This window comes from Macadamia integrifolia, chromosome 9, assembly GCF_013358625.1.
Source record: "Macadamia integrifolia cultivar HAES 741 chromosome 9, SCU_Mint_v3, whole genome shotgun sequence".
Taxonomy (NCBI): Eukaryota; Viridiplantae; Streptophyta; class Magnoliopsida; order Proteales; family Proteaceae; genus Macadamia; species Macadamia integrifolia.
Window position 1 is genome coordinate 6,480,780 of NC_056565.1, and position 20,145 is coordinate 6,500,924.

Here is a 20,145-nt window from a genome sequence, read left to right on the forward strand (position 1 = left end):
GGTTATTGTCAATGAATGTGGAGGTTTTATCTTCGTGTGGTCAGGGGTGATGGGTAATTTCCTCATTTGATGGGTACAGAATTTCCGGTTGTCTTAAAAGTGCAACTTGCTAATGGGGTCCCAATGGGCTTGATTAATTAGGTTGGAACTTCAGACCTAGGTATTTGTTTATTAATTGGGGAAGAAAGTTGGGTGTAGGTCAGGCTGTTTGGAGGTCATCCTTGCACAATCCAATGCATAAGGAGTATGTCCAATTCTTCTTATTAGGGAACTTGATGCATTTGTAGATTTTTTATGTTGTATTCTGACTCCTCTAAATGGAGTGGTGACTTAAGAACTTGTTTGTATCTCGAGGTTTGATCGTCGGTTTTGCATGAGTTATTTGGTGATTTGTCAATTCTTATTTTATGGCTCCAGGCGGGTGTTGGTTCTTAGGCTGTCTAGTCTAATTTATGTAGTGTAGGGATTGCAGAACTTATTCTTGCGCGAGACTTGTTAGTTTTGGTATATTGATTATGTTAATGACGTTTGATGCTGCTTGTAGGTGAGATTCTTTTGGCAGTTGTGTAATAAACTCTGGGTTTTAGACTCAATTGTCCCACCCAGGTATAGTCTCTCCTTGCTTTGGCAGAATCTAATCTCAAGTTGTGTCCACCATTGTCTACTTTTCTCCTCCCCTCCTGGAAAAGTCCCTGTCCCTCTCATTCCAGCGCCCGTTGAGTTGCAAGTTCCAGGAAAACTAGTGCCTAGTGGCATGTTCAACCTTTCAAAAGATCTATGTATAAAGAAAAACTTAGGTGATTTCGTTTTTACCCAAGCTTGGTGATGGCAAGAATTTTCATTCATTTTATGACATTATAGTAATTTTAATAAAGGTAATGTTCTAATGCCCACATCGGATATGGATTGAATGGTTGTTCTGAAACCAATTCGGTACCAATTTAATGGGTGAACAGCCGAACTCTTGGAACATGTTTGCCCTTTCTTTTTCTTTTTTTCTTATTTTTTGTTTAATATTACCCCCCCCCCCCTTTTTCCCCTTTATTATTTATGATAGGTGCATAATAAACATGGGGAGGGGAAAGTTAACAATCGAGAGACTCCTATTCAATGGTAATTCTGTCCAAATAAAAGTTCACCCAAAGTGTGGGTAAAACTGTCCAATCTAGATCATTATTGATATTGATACATATATTTTAAACCATGGTTAATCACCCTATGCATTGATTATTAAATTGTAGAGAAAATGTTGCTATGGAGGGGGTCTACATTAACACTCTTATTCTGCTGTCTATGTGGAGCTTACATAGAAGCTTCCTGATATATATATATATATATATATATATTTACAATCAAATTCTTTGATATTAAGAAGAAACCTTCCTAATAAATATATATATATATATATTTATTTTATAATCAAATTATTTGATATTAAGAAAAATAAAATAGTAAGATGGTGATAAAATTATGGTTATAGAATGTTGCAATTTTGTTTTGAACCCCACTTCATTTCCGTTCACTTTCCTTATAAGGTTTTGAAATGAACCCAGTTGCGAAATTTCAGCATGATCATCCCCGTTGTTTATTTATTTATTTATTTGGGAGAAAGAACGTTGCTTGTGTAGTGTTTTCCACGTTCAGACACAATTGGGTGTGAAAAGACCCATGTTCAGTTGCTTCTAGGTGTAGAGGCGTGGGTGGGCACAGGCGGCATTCCTTCTCCCTATTTTTTTTATTTTTAACTGTTGGAAGTTTTGGTATGGTTTTCTCCGTAACAATCAACAACCATAAAAGATTTACAGTTGAAATCCTGAGAGTTCATTTGTCGACCTAAAAAATAAAAATGGACTGAGTATTATTTCAAGTTGTATTCATAAATAAAGCATTATTATTTGAAGGGGGTCTTTTTTTGGGGGTAGACTTGATTTGTGGTTAATCAATCACACTTATGAGCACAAGTCTTGCAAGCAAGGTTCTTCATTGGATATCGATTCCTTGATGATTTCAAAGGGTCTTAATTTTTAAACAACATTTCATATGTTAAGAGTGATTTGATTAGGAGAGGGTGGAAAGCACTAATATGTTGAAGGATCCATAGATCCCCTCCTTGCTTGGATTTAAACTAGCATCTGTTTAGTGAATTGATAACTAGTTCAAGAACTTGGGAATGTGAATCTATTGAAAACCATTAGGCCCAACATCCTTGATTCCCTTAATGTTACACCCTGAACTCAAAACCTAAACCTATCTTAATACCATATACAAGACAAGACAGGGTTTCCCTTATTAAACTTTTGTAGGTTCAAAAGCCACCTAAAATTTTAACTACCCTTCGAAAACTACTAAATGGCACTATCACATTGAAACATTATATCAAATTTTATATCATTGTAGGATGGATGTGAACTATGCAAACAATGCCTAAAACCCTATGGCATCTAATATGATGTCCCCAAGAGAATTAGGGCAATGAAACCTTTGGGTTTAGGACAGGAAAACTCACTGTTGTGTTGAATTTTTCAGAACTATGAAAATTTTCTTCTTTCTGTTAAGTTAATTTTCTATTATCAAACCTATTTCTTAAATCAATTAGAAACCCAAAGAAGTGAATACGATACCCAAATAAGAAGATATAAAAAGCAATTTTGATTATTCTTATTTTGGGTTGTACGGTAATTCTAGTTATTAAGAGGGATCTTGAACTAAGAATATATATATATATATATATATATATTAAAAAAAAAAATTGAGCAATGGCAATAATTGAGTTTATTGGTATTCCTGATATAATAGATGATGTCACGCATACAATACCCAACTTGATCGTAAAAGGAAATCTATTGTTTCACGCATCTTCTTTCTTTCATGTACATGCATCATATAGATAAGACAGAAAGAACATTCGTAAGCTCCATCGACCACCTCAAGGCTTATGGTATAAATTTATCATAGATCCTAAAAAATTGTCTTGGTAAACAAGAAAATAAAAAGGAGAGAGAGATTGGTGTCAATCAGTTGAAACAATCTCTCAACATTCTTATGGTAAAATTGCATAAGGATTTAGTTATCGGTCTCGGTTGATACCAATACAATATCAATCTGAGATTGATTGTATCAGTCGAAATCAATCAATATTGCCCCATTTTCATTAAAAAAAAAAAAGGTTTTTGATGATTTTACCTTTGATGTCAATACAATACCCGATCCTAGATTGGTCGAATATCGAGATCGATTGACCAATACTATCGATCTGGTTCTGATACCTAAAACTATGCTCTCCGGATCTCCTCACATATGGGAGCATGGTTTCAAATATCGGTCTCATATTGGTCATATCGGATCGGTATCGACTGAGACCAATTCCAATCCTTGAATGATCCAAATCAATTATTTGTATCATTTTAGGGGTAAAATAGTAAAAAATTGATACTCACAAAAAAAATAGAACAAAACTGATCGATACCCACCCATCCAATCTGAATCAATATCGGATATCGATATCTTCCCTAAATCCTTTTATGCGACAACCTCATGCCCCGAATATATATATATATATTTTCCCTCTCTGGAGGGAAGATGTTTTCCTTGCATATTGAAGAGAGAAGTGGTGGGTCAGGGAAACTGATACGCCCAGCTGAATTTCTGTTGTGGAAAGTTACGTTTTTGTAGCTTGTGAAGGAATTCTGCGATAAGGTCACTGGTCAGTGGTCACTTACGAGGCACCGCATTATCTTATGGACCCTTGACGTGTACCCAACAAAACCAACGCATTATATATATATATATATATATATATAATATACATGCAAAATGACTCTATTACACTCATTAGAATAAAATTATATATTATATTATCGTACTAAAAAAAAAATATACAAATTATTTGACACCGTAAGAGATATCAATAAGAAAATCCCATTACAAAATTACCAAATAATGAGAATATGTTCCTATCGTCTGAGAGTAAAACTACCACAATGCCATTTATATTTTGAATGGAACCAGAAAACATACATATTAATCAAACAAAAATTACAATACATAAATACATCAAATAAGACTTCTTTACAATATTTACAAAGTTAAAAGTTCTCATTAAATCAGAACTGGACTCACTACCTCATGGATTTAGGGGACGGTATGCTGAGCCGATCTAGTCAGGTGAGTATCGATCAGTTTTGCCCTTACTTTTCTTAAAAATGTATTATTTTTTTATTATTTTATCCTTAAAATAATACGGATAATCGATCTGAATAGGTCAAGAATCGAAAACCAATCTCAGCTAATACCGATATGACACCGATACTTGAAACCATGCCCCACCTTCTACCACTCATAAATTCTTGTTACAAAATGGTGGGTGATTTTAAGTAGGAAGTAAAAACGGACTGTAGGGGCAATTTAGGAATTAAATAAGAAACGTGGTATGGTGGTTTTTTTTGGTGGTTTTTTTTTTTTGGGTAAGAGAATGGTATTGTGGGTTCGGTATTAGCTTTTTGGGTTGCTTTGGTGGCAGGGATAAAAAATCAACTCGTTCATGGGTACGCTTTGGGAGATGCAGTCTATAAGATGCACAGAACAGCAGAAAAGTAGAGGAATTGGGATATTTTGTATGAATTTTAGGATCTGGGTTGGTTTCCAAATTTAAGAATAGAATCCTATCAGACTTTGATAATCACTGTCAATTTGGATAGAGTTGGTGGGGGGAAACAGAGGATGCACAGAACAGCAGAAAAGTAGAGGAATTGGGATATTTTGTATGAATTTTAGGATCTGGGTTGGTTTCCAAATTTAAGAATAGAATCCTATCAGACTTTGATAATCACTGTCAATTTGGATAGAGTTGGTGGGGGAAAACAGAGCAGCCACTGTCATCAATGGCTACCAGGAGATCTTTACAGCAAGTATTGAAGAGGGTTTGCAAGGGGAGGAGTTTCTGTGCTCTTCCTGAAAGAAGGGGCCCTTCATCTTCTCAGAAACTCATCGATTTGGAACATGAATACAGCGCTCACAAGTTGGTTCTCTCTCTCTCAAATGATGCAGAGTCTCAATAATAACATTATTATTTCAATCTCTTATTGTTTAGCTTGCTGGGTTTCCCTTATTTTTTTCTTAAGTTCTAATTTTTCGGTTCTGTCATTTAATTTTCATTTTAGAATTTATCTACGTACAAATCCATGCTTGAATTCAATACACGATGCACGCAACACTTGAAATGTTTGTTCCTGTTTTTGGTTAATCGTTCCAGGTTCTTAATCTTATGTGGGCATTCTTAAATGTGGAAGTTTCTTCTATATTTTTGTGAAACTGTGTAACAGGAATCAAAAGGAAATCAGGTGGAAAAGAAAAAGATCCTCCCCTCAGTTTCATTTTTTTGAAATGTTTTTCCATTTCCAAGGTCATCTCTTCTGGGTCTTTATAATTACATAATTTCAGTTGCAAAATTTTTTACTATAACTATCTGGAGACCTTCTTGTTCTTATATTTTTGGTAGGATTTGCCTGGATAGTAGATGGACAAGTGCTTAGGCCAGATATGCATACAATTTTATCAATTCAACTGTGCATAGGAAGAGGTTGGATGAGGTGCTTATCCCAGCATTTTGGCAGATGTTAACGAGGGGGAAATAAAAATCAAGGCCCTGTTAGTCAACAGTTTTGAATATGCAAATAGAATCAAACAAATGCTATAAGTAATGTCTTTTGAGAAGATCAATTTCCATTACATGTCTCTGTAGAAGATTTAGCCCTAACATTAATGAGTTTGTAATAAGGAAGGAAAGTACTGAGTCGCATACAGAGTTGTCTGGGCTCTCTAGGTGGCACTTAGGTGGATAAGGTTACCTAGACAGCTGCTTAAATGCTAACCTGTCTCCTCACTTCATAGTCTGTGCCCCTGGACATCATGCCAACTAGCAACCACCTGGGTGGCATTTGAGCAGTACTATCCCTATTGCATTTTTATCACTGATCAGGTTCTTGAAGAGTTTGCTATGAGAGATTTTTTTTGTTTGATAATTTTTTGGTAGCTAATTAGTGCTATGGAGTATTTTGGATTACTTCTACATTAAGAACTTAGGAGGATAATCTTCTTTGAGTAGCACTTTAGATTACATCATTTTGCCAATTGAATGATAAAAACCATATGACTTTGGCATGGAAAATTCACCTCATATCTAATCTTTATTAAGTGGTATATTTTACACCAATTAAGAACCACAAATGCATCCTCGTCTCCTGAAAAGTCTAATCATTTCTTCGACTGTGTCAAATTGTATAAATCCAAATTTAACATCCAAACAGGGCACATATATCGTGTGAGACCTTTGCTAAGATCATGACTGTTAACCCCAAGGGAGTAGATCAGTTGGCAAAGACCAACTCCTCTTAATAGAGAGGTCGTCAAGAGTTAAACTCTCCTTGGGACCTACCTATCATCAGAAGAAGAGGAAGAAAAAAACAAAGACCATGACTGTTGTTAGGCTTACAGAAGTTTCCCTATTTGCCTCTCTCTACACACACACACACACACACACACACACACACAACACACACACAACACCACCACACAAACACACACACACCACACACACACACACACACACACACACACACACCACACACACCACCACACACACACACACACACACACACACACACACACACACACACACACACACACACACACACACAAAGGAATGAACATAGATCTAGCCTTCAGTCTTGAAAAGTCTAGGAAACAGAACTGAAATTCAAAGAAAGTAGTTTTCAATTCCATATCTCCATATTTTCAGTGTAGTGTATATTGTTTAGGGAAAAAGAACCCTGCCAGGCTAGTGTTCCCTATGCCCAGACAAAGCTGGGTGTGAAAATACCCAGCTGCCCCCTTGCACGCTAGTCTGGCTGGGTTTCCTTGCCACAATAATGGAGGCCATAGCTGAGAAAACAGAATTTCTTTCTTATTGTGATTGGTGTAACAAGTATAGGTTGTTACTCTCCCCTGGCAGTGGGCTTCTATTGGATGGAATTTAATCAATTGCAATATAGATGCATAGTTCAGATATAGACAATCCAATTAAGAATGAAAAATAATGGAAAACCTAGTGCAAGCGGTGCAATCAAACATCATATATGAGTAGAGATCTAATGAGATCTAGCAATCAATGATCAAACAAGTGTGAAACAAATTATTAGAACTTTGTAATTAGAGGAAACTTACTGAGGATTTCATTGTGCCTTTATCCTCATCATTGTGATAATATATGAAATGTTTTGGGCTCCCTAATATCTCTTGGTGATCACTTGTGGGCAAGCCTTTGGTGCAAAGGTTCAGTTGAAGTATTGCAACATGTTGGTCACAGGTTCGAAACTTGGAAACAGCCTCTCCTGCAAAGTCTGCAAAGCAGGGGTAAGGCTGCGGACATTTGCCCCTCCCAGACCCCGCAGTGGCGGGAACCTCGTGCACTAGTTTGCTCTTTTTTTTTCCTTGGTATCTGTGTCCTATTCTAAGTCATTGTGTTGAATTAACATGCAGTTACCATCCAATTCCTGTGGTATTTTCTGAAGCAAAGGGATCATGTGTATGGGATGCTGAAGGCCACAAATATCTGGATTTCCTCTCAGCTTACTCTGCAGTAAATCAGGTGATTTTCTCTTGATACAAAATGAGCTTTTGATTTACGTGATAATTACTTTAGTGTCAGATCTATAAGAATTAACTTATTTTGGTCAGTTTTGGGTAGGACCTACAAAACATGCTTTATAATACATAGAATGTGATGCTCCTTCCAAACTAGGTTTCCCCAAATCTTGTTTTGCAATTTCTACTAAAATCTAACTTCTCTCTCCTCTCTCTCTCTCTCCACTAGGAAGTTTGCATTGCCTATGATTGCACAAGGAAACAGCTCCATGTTATTAGGGAATTCCTTACACTTGCTTCTCCAACCAATTCCCTTTTGTTTTTTGTTGATATACGTTGTTGTGGCCTTACTTAACAGCTCGATTTTTTGGGGTAAACGGTTATAATGGTTTCATCAAGGTTTAAAGTATTGGTATCGCATATCGTATCGGTCGGGTGATTTTAAGAGACGTATCTTATCAGAGATACGCTAAAGGTACGTTTGGAAATACACTTTGGAGCAAAAAACATTATAAATAAGAAATAGATAACATGTATCATGTATAAACAGTAAAATGGGGAACAACTTATAATGAGACTAGTGCATTCGATTGAAATCATTATAACGGATGAGGTTTCTTACAGAAAAATAATAAAAAATTGCTGCAACATTGTAGTTCATAGATCTGATTAGATCTGCTACATATAATTTTCCCAAAGGCATAGGACTTGGTTTTTGGAAAAAATATATATATATATATTGAGAATTTTGTTTTTCTGTGAAATTTCTTGAATATTAGTACAAATCCTTGCAAATGATTAATTTGATGCCATGAATGGATTAATTTTACCTAAATCCATTGATTTATAGGAAAAAAATAGGTATAAAAACCATGATTTAAACACAAAGATCAAGTTTTTGAGAAACCTACCTTTTTCTGTGAAATCTCCTTCAGTCTCTGATTTCAACTTGTTAAATGATCCAAGCTAAGGTTTTTAGGCACCCTTTGAGTTGTTTTTGACTGTAGATAAAAAAACCCCAACTCAAATCTCTGCAAAAAACTTCGTTAGAGGGCCTTTCTAGGACCCTCGGTTGCTCATTCTTGCAGGGGTTTTTTTTTTTTTTTCAAGGTTCTGTATCGAGACTGAAACCTCACATGGGCCTTTAATGGCTGTATTGCACAGTATCATTATGTATTGCATGCATCGCACCATATCAGCCGATACGGTGCAATATTTACCACTTTTTAAAAAAGGATATGTTTGTCTTGTATCATTATGTATCACACCATATTGTGTTGTATCGGCCGATACAATACAATATGTTGCTATACTTACCACTTAAAAAAAAAAAAAAAAAAAAGATACATATCGGCTGATACAATAGGATATGGTGAAATACTTTAAACCATGGGTATCAGAGCCAGGATGTCAGGTGTTCAATCCCTAGTATGTGCGAAGGGTTTGTGTTGTGTGTTGTTGTGCCACTCTGCCTTGTACCCTCGGTGTGTGCACTTGCCAGGTGTGTCGATATACCATATACATTGTTGTGGATCATACTTAACAGCTCGAGCTTTTGGGATAAGAGGTTGTAGCAGCTTAGAATGTGAAATATTCAACTCCAGAAAACGACATCTGAATTAGCAAGACCCAATTAATGCATGTGCCAAACTATTTCCCAGTTTGGCATGACATTTCCAAATGGAACCGCTCATCCAGCTGCACTTTGCTTAGGCAGCTTCCCCAAATCAGTGGCTATGAGACCCAACCCAGACCAATGGCACCCCCAACAAAATGTGCAAAGGCAATCAAAAGAATCTTTTGTTTTTCAAGGATGTCTTCTTATGGCTCAAGTTAACAAGCACATGTTGCTGAGTCTTGTTTGTATTTATAACTGAATTAAAGTTCAACTCTTGATTCTTCAATGCAGGGACATTGTCATCCGAAGGTCATAAAGGCCTTGGTTGAACAGGCAGGAAGGCTTACCCTCAGCTCTAGGGCCTTCTATAATGATAAATTCCCTCTATTTGCAGAGCGGCTAAAAAGCATCTTTGGTTATGATATGGTGCTACCAATGAATACTGGAGCTGAAGGTGTAGAAACAGCTCTTAAGTTGGCAAGGAAGTGGGGTTATGAAAAGAAAAAGATCCCCAAGGATGAGGTATGATGCAGTTAGCCAACCATGGAATATCAAGCTTATTAGTGGTGATATTTCTTTGATTAATCTTGGTGATATGAATACAATATTTGAAATGAACTGATGAATTGTGGCTGATGAGGTCTCTTTTAGAATCTATGTGAATAGAAATAAATTTGGATATTCCTTTGGTTGTTTCATACAAATAACTGTTAGAATTTCTTGACTGAAGTGATGAGTCCTGCAAGTTCCTTTCAAATACATCTGCTTGATGGTATTGTTCGAAAATAATCCTTGACAAACAATATGAGCACTGGTTTCTTCTGCATTGACCCTCTAGTTATATCACCAATTTGTGGAAATCTTTGCTTCTTTTCCCGATTTCAATTTGTAGGTTTCCGGCTGTATCAGGGCCAATTTTAACCAATTCTGGTCTGATTCAATCGGAATCGATGGAAGCCAAACCACTGTCCAATTCTGGGTTTTTAAACTATGCATTAGTAGCTGGAATGTCAGGTCTCGTCTTCTCATCAGTTTTGTGGTGCATTTGACTTGAAAGAACAGAATGGCCTTTGAGAAAAATTCCTTCAGGCATCTATTAGCTGAAACTGAAAGAGAGGGTATAGCTGTTTCTTGGGTTTTGCCTTGTAGAGTGTTTGTTAGTTTGTCAATGGCTGAGATACATGCTAAACGGTTTAGCTTTTCTTTATTACTTTGTCCCATGATACCTTGTAAAATGGAGAGTAGCTGGTATCTTTTTGGCTGGGTTTACACTTTCTTCTTAACTACTGTATGTTTTCTTATTCCTTTAATTAGGTTTCATTATTTTGTATAACTTTCTATTGATGAATAAGCTGTGATTTCATACCAAAAATCAAAAGAGTAATCTCTTAATAGTTGACAGCTGAAATTTTACTAAGCACTAGGCATTATGATGCTCATATTGCTTAAGTTTGAACTACATTATCTATTTAGATATTTCTTTGTGGGACACATTGGTGATGGTTAGTTGATCTAGTCTCTGTTAATCAGTTCAGTTTTGTTGGGAATGAGGCCACTAACCACCTTTATTCAAACTGAGTCATGTTCAGGCTATTATTGTTTCATGTTGTCGCTGCTTCCATGGCCGTACCATTGGTGTGATTTCTATGAGCTGTGACAATGAAGCTACTCGTGGTTTTGGACCATTGTTACCTGGCCATCTTAAAGTCAATTTTGGTGATGCTGATATGCTTGAGAACATCTTCAAAGGTATATAAATATGAAATTATATACACATTCTAGAATATGGTAGATCACATACACAAAATAATCATAATCAGTTCATCTTGGTCCTTTTCTTTTTTCTTTAAAAAAAAAAAATTGTTGGTTGAAAAGTATTTGATTACATTGAATAGTCATGGTCGCACAATTTATTAAATTGTGTATGACATGTTTTAGTAGTAACTCATAGGATGGTGGGTCCAGTTCTTTGGACCTGATCCACCTATACAGCTTTCCCATTGATAAAAAAACATATAGCTGGGCTGGGAGTACTCCTGTAGTCTTCTCAATTATTTGTTGAGAGTTGTAGTCATTCTCGTAGCATACTAACTGTCACCAGTCTAATCATTTTCTTTACCTTTTCTGGGATGCAGAAAAAGGAGATCGGATTGCTGGATTTTTATTTGAACCCATTCAAGGAGAGGCTGGGGTATGTCTTCTTGGGATAGAAACTTGTCAGTCTTTTTGCATGATGCTCAAGATTTTATCCGATATTTTTTCCCCCTTCGTAACTCAATCCAGTGCAATTGTTTTTGAACTGCCTAATCAAAGCTTCAAATCCTTCTTGTATAGTTGTGTACCTTTTATTGAAGTTTGAGAAAATTCTGTTTTGTTAATTGAATATCAGTTTTTTCTCCCCTTTTCTCTAGGTTATAGTTCCTCCAGATGGTTATTTAAAATCTGTGAGAGATCTATGCTCGAAATACAATGTTCTAATGATTGCTGATGAAATACAAACTGGCATAGCACGGACCGGAAAGATGCTGGCTTGTGACTGGGAAGATGTTCGACCTGATGTTGTGGTAAGGAATTTTTGTTAATTTATGAGTCAAAGCCTTACATTTGTCAAGGAGCATTGATGTGTTTATGTGGCTTCTATTACATTAGCATGGATATATGTGTGAAACATCAATCTGTTGTTTTGTTTAGGAGTTCCTTAATGTATTAATTTTATTATCTCTCTTTTGGTATTTGTTTGTTAAATTAATTTTCTTTTGGAGGTAAAGCCTTACACTATGTGATTGTTAACTTCTTATTCTTATAGAGGCTAAGTTTTGAAGTGTGTGACAGGCATATGGAAGACATGCAAATATGGAAGGTGTTCTATATTATTCAAACCTTCAAGGAGATGTCCTGGCCTCAAAAGATTGGATTAGCATTTAAATGATGTGATTTTTCTTTTTTCCCAGGTCCTCTGCAGTCAATAGTTTAGAATAATATCCCACCCCCTTGAGCTGATTTTAGATTTTGACCAAGGAGACGATTGACCAATTGAATGGTGAAAATCCATTTAATGTGCACCATATGTATGGCATCTGGATGATGGAAAGCTTAACTATATAGCAACCATACACCAAACAAGTCCATGCATCTTAGAGCTGCCTTCCAAATGCTTGTTTTATTAGATGTCTGAAGCAAAAATATAGTTTTGGCAGTTTGGATAAGAATCCAAAATCAATCCTGCATGGTAATCTTATATCTTTCCACTGATGGAATTACTTTGAGCTCCACTATGACCCTGAAACTCTGTCCTTTCACAAAAGAAGTAGTGTACTATAGCACTATTGCTGTGCAAGGCCAAACAAGCATGAACCTCAGATGTGCTATGTTCAATTTTATTTGCTCTGAGATTCAGATATCTTTTACTATACATGAATACCTAAGTATGCCACCTTATTGAGAGCTTACTCTTTCTTCCTTCTAATTACTCATCTACATTATCTGATTAAGATTCTAGGAAAAGCAATTGGTGCTGGAGTCGTACCTGTAAGTGTTGTGCTTGCTGACAAGGATATAATGCTATGCATCAAGCCTGGAGAACATGGAAGGTTTGTTGGTTCTAATGATTTATTTTCACTGAAATTCCTTAATCTATTGTTGCAATAAGTGGAAATTATGTTTCTTCTTTACATTCTACTAGGATATTTAACCACGTCACACCATCACTTCATTCAAGTATCTTAAGATACAGACCTGAGTTGTATCTCAGCCATAGCCATGTGTGGCATTGAATTCCATTTAGGTCTTCAGGTGTCAGGTTCAAAACCAAGTAAAGAAACATGTTCTCCAAATCTTCATTGGTGGCTGCCAATCCTTATTCTGTTCTTTCTGTAATTTGTAATGGTGCAACTGAGAAAAAGTTGTGCTGGGAACCTGATGAATTTTGAATATGAGCGAGACTGAGGATCCAACCTGATGCAGTTCAAATTTAGAGCTCAATCAAGCCAAATTGATGTGCAAAGCATTGCCATGATAATCCACTCCAATTATATGTCTATTATGACTGCTAAGTTAACTACTAGGCATTGGAAGAATGGGAATTTAGAATAGGAATTTTGAAAATGAATTGAAGATCCAGCTTCCCAGAAAATGATAAATATGATTTAGGACCTTAAGATTTACCTTTTTCCATTTGCTCTGGACTTCAGTTCATTTAGAAGCCCGGTTTGGTAAGTGGGATTCCAGCAACATAGATCCTCAACCGATGGTGTTACACAATCAATATACATTTAATTTTCCTCTGACATTGTCATAGTGTTTAGAGTCTCTCTCTCTCTCTCTCTCTCTCTCTCTCTCTCTCTCTCTCTCTCTCTCTCTCTCTCTCTCACACACACACACACACACACACACATTAAGCATGTGTGTAATCACACATGCCTACGTACATATGTAGTATGTATATATTTGATTTCTTGGCATCATTATTACGTTTTACAAAAGTCTTGCCTATGATTTGATTGTTTTCAGCACCTTCGGTGGAAATCCTTTGGGAAGTGCTGTGGCCGTTGCCTCACTAGAAGTTGTCATTGAGGAGGGACTTGTTGAGAGGTTTGAAATATTTCATTTCCAGTGATATCTTCTTGATAATGAACCTAATGATAAAAAAAGAGCGTACCCAATGCACGAGGCTCCTGCCACTACGGGGTCTGGAGAGGGTCATAATGTATGCAGCCTTACCCCCACTTTGTGGAGAGGATGTTTCCTGAATAATGAAGCCTAATGATTTGGACTTTAAATTGCACTGGTATATCATAGTGGAAATGTGCCATGTTTCATTTAGGCACCAATTTAAGAAATATAGCTATTTCTGTAAGTATTAAAAGTGATTAATTCCTCAGTAGGTTATTTCATATGGAGTTTCAGGTACTGGTATTTTTCATTTTTTGGGTAGTTTGTTAACCTCGGTTACATAGCATAAAGGCATTTGGAAAAATTAAATCTTTCTCATTTGAATCTACTTGATCAGGTTTGGAGTGCTTCTGTTTATTTTCTTAATTGAAATTTGAAAATAAGAAGTGATTGTTGTTACTCTATTGCTTTTAGGGCTGCAAAGTTGGGGCAGGAATTTAGGCATCAGCTAGTGAAGGTTCAGCAACAATTTCCTGAGATAGTAATAGAAGTTCGAGGAAAAGGTTTGCTCAATGCAGTGGAGCTCAGTGGCAAAGCTCTGTTTCCTGTTTCTGCTTATGATATCTGTCTCAAGCTGAGGGATAGAGGAATTCTTGCTAAGCCAACACATAACACTATAATTCGATTAACACCACCACTCTCCATGAGGTAAATACTGCATTCTTGATGAACATACATCCTCAAAAGCTATCCTAATTTTATTTTTATGAAAGTAGATATGGTGACAATCAAGGAGGTTGACAACTGTAATTGGGCTTTCGACTTCAGTCATTTGGCACCTTTTTGATGCGATGAAAGACCAAAAGTTGATACCGCTTTTGGCTTTACTGACCTGATATATGGACTACCGGTGGTCAAGTGTTCAACCATTTCTCTTTCCTCACCAGAGTTCATGGTCTAGATTGGATATTGTGAAGTTTCTGGTGTTACAAATTCCTGGACATTGCCAGAATGCCAGTCCAAGGGGTGACCCACTGTTATGAAATGTATGGATTAATGAATGGGTAGGCCACATTTCAATAGTTTGTGAAAACACCATCTATCTCTATGGTGCTTTGCACCTCCTAGTTGACTTGTTGCAACCGCGGGAAACTTTAATACATTCAAATTTTTTGTGAATTGGACATTGATTCCAATCTTTCAGCACGAACACCAGGCTTTGACACTATCAAATAAATTCAATAGTACTCAGGTTAATGGAGAAAAACTATGTCGCACTTCCATATTACCTAGGAGTTAACGTTTAGTTGCTGAAACTTCTTTGGGCAGTGATTAGAGTGATGAGGATGGGGATGGATCATTTCAGGTTGGGTAGACTGTTAAAAGCAAGAGATGGGGGGAGGGTGATGGTTAGGGTGGAAATTTTTTGACAAATCTGGGTCCAGTTGGAAAATTTTCCCCTCCTTGTGCATATTTGTCTGACCTGAGCCTAGATTTTGGACAGGGACATGTCCATGAGACCATGATCAATCCAGTTTAATTTTGGGTTTGCTTTTCCTTATCCAATATGGTTTATCCAAACATCATATTAAGATTTGAACTAAAAAACAGATGTAATAGTAATTCCTTACCAGTTGAACTAATATGTATATATATATATGATTCTAGGGAAACTTATTATTTTTCATATCTTAATGTTTCAAATCCAGATAAAACTCTGAAACCAGGTTGATTTATTCGAATTGCCAAACCCTGTCTCAACCCCGTTTTGACTGGTTTGATGGAACCAGTTGGGTTGGTCAAAAATTTCCACCCTAGTTGTGGTGGGCTACAATGCATTTTTATGTATGAAAATGTTCATCCTTTTCAGTTGGAGTGGTTATATAGGTGGAATATTGCATGTCCTGTAATTTATTCAGTCAGCCTTCTTGGAAACAATATTTTATAGCTAAGGAAACACTTATATCATATAATATTTCTAGAACATAAGCAATTCATGCTTCATGACTAATATTCTTATTTCAAAGAGAACTTTTGATGTAGATAAGTCACTTAATGGGCTTATTTTATTATAAATAAGCCTTAGGTTGGGTTATGTATGTGTTGGGCCTTTGATCACATGGTTTTTCTTTGTAATGGGCCCACTTTAATGAGCTTAAAATATGGGTAAAAAGTAAAAAAATGAGATTTAATTTATTAATTTAGTTAGAGTCCTATTTTAGGTCTATTTCCTTTGTTATTTCAGTTTTCTAGTCAGTATAGGTTTCCTAATTAGTTAAGGATTGGGATAGGCCTTTATTTTTTAGTGTTTGAGTCAGTTTTGAGTCTTCTATGTAAGTTTGTAAGGGGCTACAACATTGGACACGAATTTATGAATGAAAAAAAAAAATATATGGTTTATATTGTTGTGCTATGGGATTCAGTTGGGTGAGATGCCCAAACCAGAGGGGTGAGATGCCCATTCACTAGTTCTTATTTCCTCTTCTCAACCCTCCATCGAATTCTTTCTTTTTTTATTTTCTTTTTATTTTTTTGCTGTGAGAGAGTGTTTGAGAGCTAGAACCAAGCCTATTAGAGGACATCTTCTCTATTCAGCCTGAATTTCAGATCCTGCCTAGAATTGGGGTCACTTGTGATTCTAGTCCTACATTAACTTTGTTATGAAGATTCCAATGTTCATTGCTCTAACCTTATTGGGTTGTCATACTCCACACATGTGTTGGAGGCACGTATTCACCATGTACCACTGTGCACCAAACCTTGATGCCTACCCTAAAACTAACAGAACGAAAGAAGAGACTAGTAATATTGTAGGGGAATTTCTGTTTGTTTGGAACTTATGAAGATATGTTCCACTTATAAAAATCCGTCCATACAAAAAGGGCATACATAGTGCATGAGGCCCGCGGTCTGCAGAGGCTCATAATGTACAATGCCTTACCCCCGCTTTGCTGAGAAGTTGTTTCCCGAGAAACCTGTGACCATTAGGTCACAATGGAGAAACCTTACCGTTGCGCTGAGGTCCACCATGGATAGCCATAAATATGTAATTCCATACGTATCAATATAAATTTTTTATTTAGTTTGATTTTTTTTTTTCTGGTCGATTCTTAAAGCTGTATTTTTCCACATAGCAATCTTCATTTAGTCAGAAATTTGATATCTGAGAAAGGGACCCCAGCCCTATGTCCCCTGAAAATCTGGGCCCCTGCTGATCTGCCACATGGAAAATAATAGGGTCATTTAAAAAGGCCATCCTAGGTGGCTGTCTACAAAACCAGAGCCTTGGAAAAATATATACATGTATTTGTTGGTTTGAAACCAATGCAAATAACTACCTAGAACTATTTTGTCAAAATACTGTTCGATAGGAGGTGTTGTCATCCAATACATGGATGGCCATTTGATTCAGGCAGTTTGAAAATCATTTCCAATGAATCTAAGCAATTCCATTGTGAGCTCTTTCCACCGTTCAACTGATTTTTACCATACCTATTACTTGTAGCTTATATCTTTCAGGATTAACTATTGTTATGAGGGGTCTGCTTGACTTCCTTTATATGTTCTAAAGGATTCTTGTAAATGTAATAACAACTGATGACTAACATTACCTACTTGAGAAAATATTGGACTGATGCAGGTCCAATTTTTTCTTGCAAACTTCCTGGCCTATGTTTTTGGAATATTATTGATAGCAAACATTTGTTGATGATTGAGGAATAATTTCATCTTGAAACTGATATATCTTCTTATTGTTTTACCGGCCACACCAGATTTTTTCTTCTTTGGATAATCTATCGGGGTAGATGACCTTCATCTATTGGAGAATGAGAATGGTCATTCTCAGTGGGATTTATTTGTTCATCTACTTTTTTGTATTGAAGTTCCATTTTGGTAACTCAAAAGTCTTGTTTACTGTTTCACCTTTAAATTCCATACACTAGGAAAGTAACGGTATTTATCTAGGAGACCATAATATACTACTGCATACTGATATTAAGGGTGCAAATTCAGCCCTCAATGGAGAATTCTGATACCCAAGAATGAATTATAAGTTGCTTGCAATGGTTCACATTCTTGGGAATATTGGACACACACTGATAATTCACATTCTTGGGAAGATCAGGAACATTCTGATTATCTGTCCACAGTGGATTCTGAATATGATGCTTTGGCATCTTAATCAGGATAATTTTGTGATAGATCTTTCAAACAGAGGGATACCATTAGTGAAAAAATATTTTTTATTATTTTTTTGCATTGTGTGCTCATACCATTGGTTGCAACAATTTATGGTGCCCTTTTTGGTTAAGACTTTGCCTCAGAGTTTCATAATATAATGTGGCAATTGATTTGGTTTCTGCACTTGCATGACTGTTTACAGTTTGGATGAGCTCCAAGAAGCTTCAGCAGCACTACACAAGGTTCTGGAGATTGACCTGCCAAAGATGAAGCAGCAAAAGCCGGAAGCAATTGCCCCAGCAGACTCTGAGGTTTGTGACCGGTGTGGTCGAAATATGTATGGCTCTTCAGATTAAGATATCTGATCTCAGTGTGAATTTCTACAGCATACTATTGATTTTATGAGTCCTACATATCTATCCCATGCCCCCCCTTCCAAAGAAAAAAGAAATAGAGGAAAAATTGCTTCCAGGTAAAATCTGGACTGTACTTCTAAATCTGAATTTCCTTTTAGAAATAAAGAAATATATTTATAAAAAATGGAAGAAAAAATCAATGAAGAATGTCTGCAGATTAGTTTATCTACGCCTTTGCATGATTCAAGGACCATCACCTGGAAGCTTTATGCATCTAGCAGATTCATGAAGTTCCATGGGACCCCTTATTTACTTTTGTTTGATTCATTCTGTCTAATAATTGCTTGAGAAACAAGCACCACTGGGAGGTGAGTTTCCTATGGATATAAGTTTTTGAAGTTGATACATATCTGATAACATGAATATATTCATCAAACAGTGGTAAAAATATAAGAAAGGGAAAAATTTACATTAGAGACCCCTTTATATGCGAGGTCGGGAGGGGGGGGGAGGCGCGAGAACTATGCAGCCTTATCCCGAGAATGTCGAAAGGCTGTTTCAACCGCCTGATCGTCATTCAATGAAAATTATCCTCCCATCTCACTACATTAAAGCAAATCGCCTCATTACCAAATCAAACTCCCCAGCTTTATGAAAATCCCATGCTTCAGCATCATCTAAAGCTAAAGGTTTGATGCCTTTCCTTTCCCTACCTTGGCAGTTGGCATGAAAGAAATCTTTATTAGAAACAAATGAAATTTTTATAATACTCCCTCTCTAGACCTATACTTTTCATCAATTAACATCAATGTAATTGCATGACCTAATGTTTATTGGTCATGCAAAAAAAAAAAAAAAAAAAAAAAAAAAAAGTCAATTACAAAAAATAATAAAACTAATTAATTAATAATAATCATTTTCTGTAATATATTTTACAATGAAACAAATATAGCCTAAGGGACACATTTAGAGACAAAAATAATGTAAAATCCTTGGCTCTTTCATAATAAAATGGGAGCCAATGCTTTGGCATAAAACTTTCTGGTTTAAAGGTCATATTCCATGTCACAACTTCACAGCTTGGCATGCTCTCTCTAATTGTCTCTCCACTCGGTCCTTCTTTATAGACCGGCATTTTTAGGTCCCTCCCTCTTGCTATCTCTGTTGGAATAGCACCGAAGATGTTGACCATATCTTTTTCTCTCGTCCCTTCTCCTCTTCCATCTAGAAAGAAAGTCCCTAGGTCCTGCTAACCATCCCGTATGAAAATCCTTCTCTTGTCTAGAGAATGGATTTGGATTGACATGTCTTTTGGTGGGTATTCCATATGTTATTCTATAAGGAAGCTTGCTTCTAGGGCTACCATTAACTATGTTTGGATAGAGTGAAACCTGTGTAAATTGATTATCAAATCCAGGTTGTTTGACAAGATTTGAAAAGCCATATATTTTTATGCCAACTCTAAAATAGGTTACATACGCCAGCATCGAATTTTAGACATCTCAAGGAACATGCTCATGTTGTCTCCTGGGGCTTTCAACCCCCCCCCCCCCCCCCAAAAAACATCTTGATGTATCCCTTCTTTCAACTAGGCTTTAAGCCTTTGCAGTTGTTGTTTACCCTGTTGGTGGTTTGTCCCTTTAGGTTCCCCTCCCTCTTTTCCTTTGTAAATTCCTCCTCTTGATAATGAATTTATTTATTTAACAAAAAAAAGAGAAAGAAGGAGGAATCAATACA

The 20,145-nt window shown here is 36.4% G+C and overlaps 1 protein-coding gene across 1 annotated transcript; it reads left to right on the plus strand.

Annotated features, from left to right (window-relative positions):
- Positions 1 to 4,514: 4,514 nt before the first annotated feature.
- LOC122089125 (ornithine aminotransferase, mitochondrial-like) lies at positions 4,515 to 18,637 on the plus strand. The gene is made up of 10 exons (XM_042658609.1): positions 4,515 to 5,017; positions 7,537 to 7,645; positions 9,551 to 9,781; positions 10,849 to 11,008; positions 11,395 to 11,450; positions 11,671 to 11,823; positions 12,752 to 12,849; positions 13,769 to 13,849; positions 14,345 to 14,578; positions 18,255 to 18,637. Exons 1-10 carry the CDS (start codon positions 4,881 to 4,883, stop codon positions 18,406 to 18,408), a joined length of 1,413 nt encoding a protein of 470 aa, XP_042514543.1. The 5' UTR covers positions 4,515 to 4,880; the 3' UTR covers positions 18,409 to 18,637.
- The last annotated feature ends 1,508 nt before the right edge of the window (positions 18,638 to 20,145 follow it).